The sequence below is a fragment of the Schistocerca nitens genome, chromosome 3 (assembly GCF_023898315.1).
Source record: "Schistocerca nitens isolate TAMUIC-IGC-003100 chromosome 3, iqSchNite1.1, whole genome shotgun sequence".
NCBI lineage: Eukaryota > Metazoa > Arthropoda > Insecta > Orthoptera > Acrididae > Schistocerca > Schistocerca nitens.
The window spans coordinates 650435957-650448547 of record NC_064616.1 but is presented as its reverse complement, the minus strand read 5'-3'; the positions used below and the strand labels follow the sequence as shown (position 1 = coordinate 650448547).

At 42.2% G+C, this 12591-nt stretch overlaps 1 protein-coding gene across 6 annotated transcripts in view; it reads right to left on the bottom strand.

The window, feature by feature from the left end:
* Positions 1-11600: 11600 nt before the first annotated feature.
* Positions 11601-12591, bottom strand: part of LOC126248614 (pumilio homolog 3-like) — a 179852-nt gene continuing 178861 nt past the window's right edge. For all 6 annotated transcript variants that reach the window (XM_049949767.1, XM_049949764.1, XM_049949762.1 and 3 more), the window contains one exon: positions 11601-11873. In XM_049949767.1, coding sequence (XP_049805724.1) covers positions 11747-11873 — 127 coding nt within the window. In that variant the 3' untranslated portion in view covers positions 11601-11746. The remainder of the gene's footprint in view (positions 11874-12591) is intronic.

The following is a 12591-nucleotide window of genomic DNA, read 5'->3' as shown; positions in this document are numbered from 1 at the left end:
TGACCCGTGCGGTACGTGCTTGTCGCGCTGTAGTGTCGTGTCACGTCACACGTGCTATACGCTTCTCAATTTGCCCCTAGTCTAACTAGGAGAAGGAGGCGAGGCCTGTCTCAACAGCCAGTCACAAGCTTCCACTCCCAGCATCCTCTTCTCATGTGCCAAGTAAAAGTACGCGATCAGTTGGTTTTCTTAGCATCGTGTGAAATTTTTGAGGTGGTGTGAAAGTGTGAAGGATTTCTCCTCCTTGAACTTGGACAGTACCATCATAAATATGATGAATCAGGAAAATAAATATGCATCTTCAGATTGTGGAAGAAGCTATGACCATATCTAGAGTCCGAGGAAACACATATCACAGGCACATCCAGGAAAGTTAAGTGATGTTGCTCCACAATTAAAAGTGCAATAGTTTTATAAATATTTCTGTAGTTTATGCGGCAAACAATTCAACTATGGGCACAATTTAATGTGCCATGAACGAAACGAAGTTGCATTGAAAAATAGTTGTATGAAAATGAAATGTCCAATGTGTGATACTTCAGTCCTTTCGAAGAAACGCTGTTATGATCACTTGTCAGTGAAACATGCTATGTCGATTGCATCAAAAGAGACTGAATTTGCGTCTTTTCAGGAATTGGGTGACTGGAAGAAGCAGACAGAGGAACACATTGTCTCTTTACATCAAAAAGTGTGGGTTGTATTGTACTTCAGACGTCACTTGGCATTTCTTTGTATGCCATTGGTCAGGGCAATATGTATCTAAAAGTAGGGCAATATGTATCTAAAAGTAGGGCATACGCCACATGAAAATTCAAGGAACTAACATAATATGTGGTGTCTATTGTTCCAGCATTGAACTAATTGAAGCTGGAGATGGAAGATGCAAAGTGAAATATGTGGTTAATCATGTGGGCTATCAAAAGTTGATTAGACATTTAGATATGACAGGAGAAGAAAGAAACACGTTAGTTGTCAACATCACAAACAGAATTACTTTCCACATGATACTCGACAAAGTAAGAGCCACTTTATTTAATTCCAAGCTAGAGTGTACCCATTTGTTAAAAAAAAAGATATTTGTATCACTGAGTAGTATAATAATTTATGTTCCGAGGTCGTGAGGTGATGGCACCAGTGTACAAGCGTGGATAAACGAAACCAATGCTAGCGATGATGATCTATAAACCACAAGATACAAGCAGCCAACATCATTTACTCCTGAGAAAACGCTTTGTCATCATTATGAACAATCTTCAATGTGAAATTCTGAATAAGTGCAGCAGTGACAGTATTTGCACCGATGGAACTAGTGGTTGAGTTAACTACACTTCTTGTGCTTGACAACATGAGACATGGTTTTCCTTGTGCTTTCCTTATTTCAAACAGGTCTGATCAAGAGGTTCTACTATTTCATGGTTGTTGGTTGTTGGTTGGTTTGGGGAACGAGACCAGACAGCGTGGTCATCGGTCTCATAGGATTAGGGAAGGAAGTCGGCCGTGCCCTTTCAGAGGAACCATCCCGGCATTTGCCTGGAGTGATTTAGGGAAATCACTACTATTTAATGAAATATAGATTAAGTGGGGAAAATACGTCCTCATGTGCTTATGGCAGATCTAGCCGAGTCATTTTATAATGCTTTACTTTCGCACATAGAAGAACCTGTGAGAAGACTATTGGTCATGGTACACTGACAGGGCATGGAGGAAAAATATATATGTTCTTAAATCAAATCGAAGGAAAGACAAGCTGACACTTATAAGCCAGTGAGGATTTTGATGCACGAAGGTGGCGTTATAACATTTGAGCACTGGAATGACAGATTTAAGATTCTGTTACAGCTGAGTTTGGTTTGTATCAAAAAGAACGTCCATAAAGCCAACATGCACATGGCATGCTGTTACAGAACCAACAGTGGCATCAACACAAACATGCATGTTGAAAGACTGTACCAAACAATAAAATGCACATATTTGCTTGGTAAAAATAGAATTCATCTTGACAAATCCATTCATGCATTAATGAGCTTCATCAGGGACAAAAAGACATGACGGACTCATTATTCTGACAAAACTTACAAGCAAACTCCAGGTTATTCACACAAAGCATGACTTGAATACAGAGGTGGTTCATGAACACATTGTTGAAGAAGGAGAAGGCTGGCTTGTGCCATCTGCTTCTAAGATGGATGACACTTTCTATTCAGAAAAGTTTGCACGACTGCAGCTTCAAATTGATTTGTATTGGATGTCAAGCTTGCATGTATCAATATACATGCTAGTGTGTAGATTCCAATATCAGATGGAACATATGTAAACATATTCAGTCTGTCTACCTACACAAAATAAGACAGCCACCATGTTCAGTGAACGTCTATGACTTCCGTAAAGTCAATGATGACATCCATGAGAGTGCATTCCATATCTACGAAGAACAGGAATCAGTAAGTGAGAAACAAAGTATACTGGTCTATCTAAGCAGAGACAATATTGAGCCCTTAGATTTAAATCAACAGGAGGAGAAAATTAAGAGAAAATTCGCCTATCTGATTGACACAATAACTTCTCCAAGGCAGCTGGAGATTTTAAAACGCCAGATGTCAATCCTGTAACCTGTTTCAGCTGCTGTTGACTCCTACACACATCATCAAAGAATTTGTCCCTGCAGTGCTCCACCAAGAAGGGGGCAAAGCATACAGCCTAAGAGATAGCTGTTCTGTACAAAGAAAAGGCGAAAACTAGTGCATCATAAGCACTTTGAGAAACCATGTACAGCTAAGACAAGACATTACTGTTTCTGTGTTACAAGACAGGTAACAGATATTGCCTTTTATGCAGGGCAAATTTATCTTTGGTAAATTTTTTGTGAGCTTTCTTAGTGTTTTGCAGTCCACATTGTAATTATGGTGTTGCTACAAATCTTCAGTCAGTGACATAAAGATTAATATTATCCCTAAATAAATTTGAAGAACTTTAATTATGCAGTACTGTGTGTTTCCCTTTTTCTTAAAAGTTTTATTTTCTGCTATACTCATGATGAAAAACAGTAGAAAGTGGCCTTATGCCATTTGAGTGCGATTTTGGGTTTAATTGATGTCATCAGCACAGAACAAATACGTAATATAGTAAGTAAAAGATTCCATTTTCACAGTTGCATTTAATTTCTGTGTGTTTATACAGGGTGTTTCAAAAATGACCGGTATATTTGAAACGGCAATAAAAACTAAACGAGCAGCGATAGAAATACACCGTTTGTTGCAATATGCTTGGGACAACAGTACATTTTCAGGCAGACAAACTTTCGAAATTACAGTAGTTACAATTTTCAACAACAGATGGCGCTGCGGTCTGGGAAACTCTATAGTACGATATTTTCCACATATCCACCATGCGTAGCAATAATATGGCGTAGTCTCTGAACGAAATTACCCGAAACCTTTGACAACGTGTCTGGCGGAATGGCTTCACAAGATGAGATGTACTGATTCAGCTGTTCAATTGTTTCTGGATTCTGGCGGTACACCTGGTCTTTCAAGTGTCCCCACAGAAAGAAGTCACAGGGGTTCATGTCTGGCAAATAGGGAGGCCAATCCACGCCGCCTCCTGTATGTTTCGGATAGCCCAAAGCAATCACACGATCATCGAAATATTCATTCAGGAAATTAAAGACGTCGGCCGTGCGATGTGGCCGGGCACCATCTTGCATAAACCACGAGGTGTTCGCAGTGTCGTCTAAGGCAGTTTGTACCGCCACAAATTCACGAAGAATGTCCAGATAGCGTGATGCAGTAATCGTTTCGGATCTGAAAAATGGGCCAATGATTCCTTTGGAAGAAATGGCGGCCCAGACCAGTACTTTTTGAGGATGCAGGGACGATGGGACTGCAACATGGGGCTTTTCGGTTCCCCATATGCACCAGTTCTGTTTATTGACGATGCCGTCCAGGTAAAAATAAGCTTCGTCAGTAAACCAAATGCTGCCCACATGCATATCACCGTCATCAATCCTGTGCACTATATCGTTAGCGAATGTCTCTCGTGCAGCAATGGTAGCGGCGCTGAGGGGTTGCCGCGTTTGAATTTTGTATGGATAGAGGTGTAAACTCTGGCACATGAGACGATACGTGGACGTTGGCGTCATTTGGACCGCAGCTGCAACACGGCGAACGGAAACCCGAGGCCGCTGTTGGATCACCTGCTGCACTAGCTGCGCGTTGCCCTCTGTGGTTGCCGTACGCGGTCGCCCTACCTTTCCAGCACGTTCATCCGTCACGTTCCCAGTCCGTTGAAATTTTTCAAACAGATCCTTTATTGTATCGCTTTTCGGTCCTTTGGTTACATTAAACCTCCGTTGAAAACTTCGTCTTGTTGCAACAACACTGTGTTCTAGGCGGTGGAATTCCAACACCAGAAAAATCCTCTGTTCTAAGGAATAAACCATGTTGTCTACAGCATACGTGCACGTTGTGAACAGCACACGCTTACAGCAGAAAGATGACGTACAGAATGGCGCACCCACAGACTGCGTTGTCTTCTATATCTTTCACATCACTTGCAGCGCCATCTGTTGTTGAAAATTGTAACTACTGTAATTTCGAAAGTTTGTCCGCCTGAAAATGTACTGTTGTCCCAAGCATATTGCAACAAACGGTGTATTTCTATCGCTGCTCGTTTAGGTTTTATTGCCGTTTCAAATATACCGGTCATTTTTGAAACACCCTGTACGTACTTCCAACAATGTTACAATGTAGTGGTACGTTTTAAAGATCAGTGCACCTTCAGGTGCGGTGCTGCGTAAATGTCACTGATATTTATATATCATGTGAAAACTCAGCTTGCTTCGTAAGTGTGGAGGTGCAGTTGCACCTCAGGCTCTAGACACAAGTACTCCATGCTTCCATCTGATTTCCTACTGCCGTAGACTGAGCAATGTTCATAACTTCTGCGAGAGAGGCATTTTCACATTGTAAAGCAGGTTCACAAACTTCCCTATCAGGAGCCAGGTATAGCATCACAAACCATGGTGCCAGTATATGAATCCCAGTGGGCCTCTGTAACAAGCTGGCAATGACGGCTAAGCCCATTACGTTCCAGCTGCCCGAGCTCTGTTGACTGTTTCAGCCGCTTTTAACAACTATAGAACCCAACACGAGCAGTAATAACACGAGTAGGTTTGCAATGATAATTAGAGAGCAACTGTCACATTTTATCAAAAAAGGGATTGGCAGGCTCCTGAGGAGGTGCTAGCTGACACACAGCATGATAAACATGAGGAGAAATCCACAACAGAAAGAAACCCTTACACATGATGGGGTTGGCAAAGGCGTTTTTCATGAGCATCCCAATCTTCCACAGACTCATCACACAAGGAAACAGGGCTGCCAAATTGTTTAGTGCCACGGCGAGAGCCTGCAGCTGGTCGGCGAGAGCTCGCTGTTGTTCAACAAGACATTAAAGAACTTCTCCCACTGGCATGTTGGCTGTGTATTGAACCAAAGAAATGAAACACGTGGAGTAGAATACCCCACTCATTGCCAAGTACGTTGTGCCATTGTGCAGACACAATATCGGCAGTAACACCAACTAAGTTTTATTCAGCTTCCACATAGAGAGATCCATAACAACACTGAATGAAGTATGGAACAGTACAAAGTCTCATAACTAGAGAACACATCAATATATAGTCCCATACGTAAGCATATAATAAGCAAGTAAACATAAGTGAGGCCGAGGACCTGGCGTGCCAGGATTACACTGACCATCCAGAATCTTATGAACACCTACTGGTACCTAATAGCCAGTATGTCCACCTTTTGCATAGATAATAGCGGCAACATATTATGGCGTGGACAAAAGTAGGTTTTGGTAGGTTGCTAGAGGGAGTTAGCACATCTTTACACACACGTCACCTAATCCCCACAAATTCAAGGGGGGGGGGGGGAGGGAGTGAGCTCTGACGCCTTGTTCAATCACATCCCAGGTGTGTTCATTTGGGTTCAGATCTGGTGAATTGGGGGCCAACACATCAATTGCAGCTCACCACTGTGTTCTTCAAACCACTCCATCACACTCCTGGCCTTGTGATAGGGCACACGATCTTGCTGAAAAATGCCACAGCCATTGTGAAACATGATTGTTACGAAGGGGGTGTACGTGGTCTGCAACCAATATACATATCCTTGGCCGTCATGTTGCTTTGCATGAGCTCCATTGGACCCATGGATGCCTATGTGAAGGTTCCCTGAGCATAATGGAGCTTGTCTCTATACTGCAGTATAGGTGTCAAGAAGCTATTGACCTGGAAGGTGACAGATTTGGTGCCTCGCCATCGGCATGATGAAGGTACTGGGATTCGTCAGACAGTGCAACACTCTGCCACTGTGTCAATGTACAGTGCCGATGGTCACGTGCTCATTTCATCGTAGCTGCCGATGTCGTGCTGTTAAAATTGGCTCATGTATAGGTTGTTGGCTGTGGAGTACCATCATTAGGAGTGTTTGGCATCATTAGGAGTGTTTCGTGCACTGTGTGTTCAGACACACCTGTACTCTGCGTAGCAGTGAAGTGTGATGTTAGTTCCACCACAGTTCACTGCTTATCCTGTTTTTGCCAGTCTGCCCAGCGTACAATGTCTGACACCTGGAAGGGGTGGTCACACAACCCCATAACATCTTGATATGATGTCACCTTGCTTTTGCCATGTGTTGAAGACAATGATCCCAGCACTCCTTGAACACCCAAGGCATGCAGTTTCTGAAATGCTTGTGCTGAACCTCCGGGCCATCACAATCTGCCCTCGATCAAACTCTGATACATCGCATACCTCCCACATTCTACACGTGGACAGTATGCTCACTGATACTACATGCACCATGCGTGTGTCTGACTAGCAATCATTCCTCACTAGGTGATGCTGCTGTCACCTGGGTGGGATTATATTGATAGCAGGGAGATGGTCATGATGTTCTGGCGGATCAGTGTATATTGGGCTGTTATGAACACGGCACATCACTAACTGTCCAGTCGGTCCAGGTTGCGAGGTGACATCTCTAGTCCGGCTGTCGAGGTGCTTGTATCACACGCTGTTTGATTACGTGTGCCCACACTATAGGGTCACAACAGCCTTCCATAATCCTTTTGTTCAAATTGTATTTGAATTTTATTCTTAGATCTCTTTGTAAAAAGTGTAACTTTACTGAAATAAATAAGGCTCTTTGTTTTTATGTCTGTGTGCTCCCAACAGCTGATTGTTCCTAACATAAATGTTTATTAACCCTGGAGTGGTTGTGCGGCTTCTCACAGTTGCCAGCCATGCTTCATTTACTCGGTATTGTTGATCAGATACACTGGCGAACTTGTGGTGTGGTCTGTCTTCCAGTTAACTAAATGCAAACACATTTTGCTGATCAACAAAGCATCAGGTGAACTACAGTGCTGGAGGAAAGAGTTTATTACCAAAACTGCATTGCTGGAGTCTACCAGACACCATGCTACCTTTGCCATTACTAAAGATAAATATTTTATTGTTTATTTACTCTATTAGTTTTTAATATTTGTCAGAAGTACCCATTGCTAATATGTATCTACTTATCTTCAGATGCAATATGAGCTGACAGAAGATGTGCACGCGTATCTGTCTGAAGCTTACGAGAGTTCAACAGTGATGTTAACAGTGCCCTTACGCACACTAAAAGAAACGAATGTAGATCAAGTTACGAAAATGCTATCATACATTGAGGAGGAAAACTATAACATGACAACGATGCACTCACTCTCACCTCACTACTTGCATTGATTCACACAATAACTCTTATCTCACACGCACTAAGACAATGACGAAAAGGTAAAAGGAGCTACACATGAGATTAAAACAGAAATAAAACAACAGAGGAGTTAAAAGAAAGGCTCAGGGAAACGGGACTGGCTGGCCACTTACAAAAAAACATGGGTGAGCGGTCACCCTGTTAACATGTTAAAAACATCTCGTTAAAATTTTCAGAAAAATGTCAGACAAATCACAAAATCTTAAAACTCTCACCACATTCATTTGAACGTTACCTAAAACAGAGGGCAGATCTGTCAGCAGATCCACCGCTGCCCACTTGTCGGAAAATAAAACACAGTCTAATAAAATGTGGCACACAGTGATCTGTATGCCACAAGCATCACACATTGGAGGGTCCTTTCGCTGGAGCAAGAAGCCATGCATCGTAGGACTGTGACCCATGTGAAGGTGGGTAAGGAGGACCTCAGCCCGTCTTCATGGGTGGAAGGAGGTACACCACAGCAGCTTAGTGGGCTTTACAAGACGCATCTTATTATCCGTCAATTCCAGCCACTTTTCTTTCATTCACGCAAGACTCCGTATCTCAACAGCGAGGTGATAACATGCAGGGAGATGGTACACTGAGCATCCTGAAATGCCTCCTTGGCTGCTATATCTACTCTTTCATTCCCCACAATACCCGTGTCCTTGCACCTAGCAGAAAGACACCGCCTTCCCCAGCTGTTGTAGTTGGAAGAGGGTGTCCTGGATATTCTGGACTATTTTATCTGCTGGGTACAAGTGCAGTAGAGAGTGAAGGGCACTCAGAGAATCTGAACAGACAAGGAATTTAGTACTCGAATCATGTCTCACCTGCTTCAGTGCCTGCAAGATCACATATAATTCTGCATCGAAGACAGTAAACTCTTGAGTCAGTCAGACTTTGAGAACACTGTCAGGGAAAACAAAGTAGCAGGTAACAGAACCCCCTGTTTCAACCCATCTGTAAAGACAGCTGTAGAGTTGTGGTGCTCAGTTAAAATATCATAAAATAATGAATTAAAAACATATGCGGGAGTGAAACCTCACCTGTACTGCACTAAATCTAAAATTATTCGCGGCTTCTGCAGTAACCATTGTTTCGTATTCCATGATAGTGGCGAGTGTTCGAATGACATCACTGTAGTGTATGCCAGTTTGGCAAGCAACTTCCCTTACTGACAACCTTTCTTGCCATAAAGTGCAACATGCGCACAGAGTAAAACATAGGAGATGATGTTGCGTGTGTGTGTGTGTGTGTTTTTTTTTTTTTTTTTTTTTTTTTTTTTTTTTTTTTTTTTTGGGGGGGGGGGGTATAGCTTGGCAAAGGATTTATTCCAAAAGCTAGCAAGTTTTCTTTCTCTTTCTCTGTTGACAATGCAACACTTCTGCTATTCGGTGAATTATTTACATTCTACCATAACTTTCATACATATGAACAACAGAGGGTAATATACTGGTCTGGAATATATCAACAACTCCCTACCAGGGTCTTCAGTTTCATATTTACCCATGCTGGGATCTAAAGCCCTCATGACAACCTCGTCCCCCCCCCCCCCCCCCCCCACAACCCTCCACCCAAAATAAGAAACTTTCCTGACAAAACATAATGCCCTATCACACCTTGAGCTTGCCATCCATGTGATGCATAGGCCAGTGGCTGTAAAAAATTCCTCAGCACACTCCTCTCATTATAGCCATCACTAGGAAAATCTTTATCAAATCCTAATGCAACACTAGTTACTGGATCAACATGATTCAAGTCAACATAACAACAATTAGTATTATGGACATCAATAAGAATTTGTTGTACTATCATGCAAATTCCCCAGCACAGAACTATATGCAATACAACAGCAAGGCTTGAGCAAACTACACTCTCTGACAAAAAGAGTGAAGCACCCAGGACAGAGGAAACAAAATGAAACTTCATTGGTTGAGAGGGTCTGTAATGTTTCAATGATAACAAAGTAGAGTCAAATTTATAAAGACTTATTACTAAAGTCCACTTATCAGTATGACATTTCATCCCTCTGGCCTGGATGCATGCACTTATTCAGTTGGGAACAGTGTGATAAAGCTGTTGTATCCTCTCTTGGGGCAAGCTGATGCACAACTGTTGCAAATGCTCCTTGATATTCTGGATAATGTCATTAGGAAGGAGTTGATGTCTGAACTGGTCCCACACATGTTCAATCAGGGACAGCTCTAGTGATATCGTGGGCCACGGGGCAGTACCTTAACACCATATAGACAATTCACGGGGACATGTGCCAAAGAGAGGTAACATACTCGCCACTGATAGTCGTCTGTGGTATTGAAGAACCATGAACACAATGTGATGCCATTCGTCAGCAGTCCACACTGTACACACAGGATATGAATTTCCTACTCTAGCTACTGCTAGTCTCTGACCAATGGTGTGAGATGACACACAATGTTGCAGGGTGTCTATTACTTGCTCTTGGATGGCAGGTGCAAAAGTGAAGGGGTTACAATGTGCTTGGTGCACAACATGGTGATTCTTTCTTGTGGGGCCAGATGTAGTCAACCAGCACCTTGACGAAGAGTATTCCTGCACTTACGTTCCCATGAGGTCCAACAGTGGGCCACTGCCACATCCAAATGTCCCACAAATCTCTATACTGCACGATTTAACCAGCCGGAAAATGTACACCCACAATGAGTCCCCTTTCAAACTCCGTCAGGTGTTGAAAATGTAATCCCACGTGAACAGACAGTATCTCTGTATCCTTCACAGTGCTCACTCGACATCTGATGCTGTTCACTCCCTTTTATATCCTACCAGGCCTGACAACAACATTTTAAGCACAAACTACACTAATGCACTCTGGTGGCTGTTCTACCTGTCACAGAGAATTGCAACTTTTATCATTTACATAGTCTGTACATGTACAAAGTTAAATCGACATCCGACACTTCACTTTTTTTTTTTTTTTTTTTTTTTTAGTGGCAGTGTATAGTCTTCCTCCCGGTGAGAGTATTTCAAGAGTTTTACAGGAGGAAACCACATAGCATATGCTGCCTCCTCCACCTTCATTTCTTCCAGTGAGTGTGTCTGCCTTTTCACTCTTTTATCTTCATCTTGTTTCCATCTATTATGCCATCATCCTTGAATGAGAATTTGGTATTCAATGTTGTTTGTGATTTAAAAAGTGTGTGCGTGTGTGTGTTTCTTTTTTTTCCTGGTTGTCAATGTCGCTCCTGTTAATGCAGTCCAGTTTCTATTACTTTTTCCTGGTATTATTGATATGCTAAATATCATGTGTGAAGTATGTAACATTTAACATGTTTTCTCTACATAAAATATGTCTCTGTACTCAAGTTTTTGTATTCCATTATTAATTTAAATTTTTACTTTCAGAGGTTTAAAAACTCACACTTTTGAGTATCTGTCTGGAAAACTTTTACATGTCAAAACTAGAGCTCACACAATTTACACAACAGATGTAGGTTTTAGAATGAACTGATATGACAACCAAGAATCACAGCACTGGTGTCTATTATGAGTCCACTGTAAAGAAAGTAAAGGGTTACCAGTTTCAAGGCTAAGTAACTTGCAATTGTCTTTTAACATTATATAACTTAATTTTCCAAACATCATTCATACAATACACTTTCTCTGAAACCAGTTTCAATTTTTTTCACTGTTTTTCCAATCTTAGGTTTTCTGAAAAATCTAACAATGGCTGTTCATTTAAATTAACTTGTAAAGATAATGAATTTAAATGTGCTATTCTACTAATGCACAATGATATAACAAAGATAATGCTTCCTGTTGAGGAAATGGAAAGGTTTATTTTCCTCGAGCAACAGAGATGATGAGTAAATGATATCTTAATACATGGTAGTATCTTTCTACAGTACAGATGCAATCTACAGATACAATGTTTAAATATAATCACTGTTCATCTCTCTCCATCTCTATATCTGTGTAAGCTTGTTTCGGAGAGTATCACCAGCTGTAGTATTATCAATAGCTGCCTTGATATCAGGTGTAAACAACTTTTTGACAGACCTCCGAACGGATGGAATTTCCGTGTCAATCAACCTGAAAATACAGAAAACAATGATGTTAACATCACAAACTGACAGCATGATCAATATAAATACACAACTCAGATCTGCAATATTATGGAAAGGGTAGACTGCTAGTCACCATATAGTGGACATGTTGAGTAACAGACAAGCACAACAAAGAGACTGCTAAACAAGTAAGCTTTCGGCCAAAAGGCCTTCATCTGGAGTGCGCGCGCGCGCGCACACACACACACACACACACACACACACACACACACACACACACACACACACACAGAGAGAGAGAGAGAGAGAGAGAGAGAGATTTATGTAAACACACATGGCCTGCGAGCAACTGTGCACGATGGGAGAAGCAGTCTGTGTGGAGGGGGGTAACGAGGAGACTGGCATGGGGAGGGGGAGGGATACCAAGTTAGGAGTGGAGGATGTAAAGTGCTGCTTGTTGAGCACATATGGATGAGGTAGGGAAAGGGTAGGGCAGCTAGGTGTAGTCTGGAGGTTAGGCAGGGAGGGGGGGAGGGGAGGGGGGGCAGAGGAAAGGGAGCGGAAAAGGAGAGAAGCAAAAAGACTTTGGGTGTGTTGGTGGAATAGATGGCTGTGTAGCGCTGGAATGGGAACAGGGAAGGGGAAGAGGAAAGTGACTTCTGAAGGTTGAGGCCAGGAGTATTACAGGAGCACAGGATATATTGCAGGGAGAGTTCCTAGCTGCACAATTCAGAAAAGCTGGT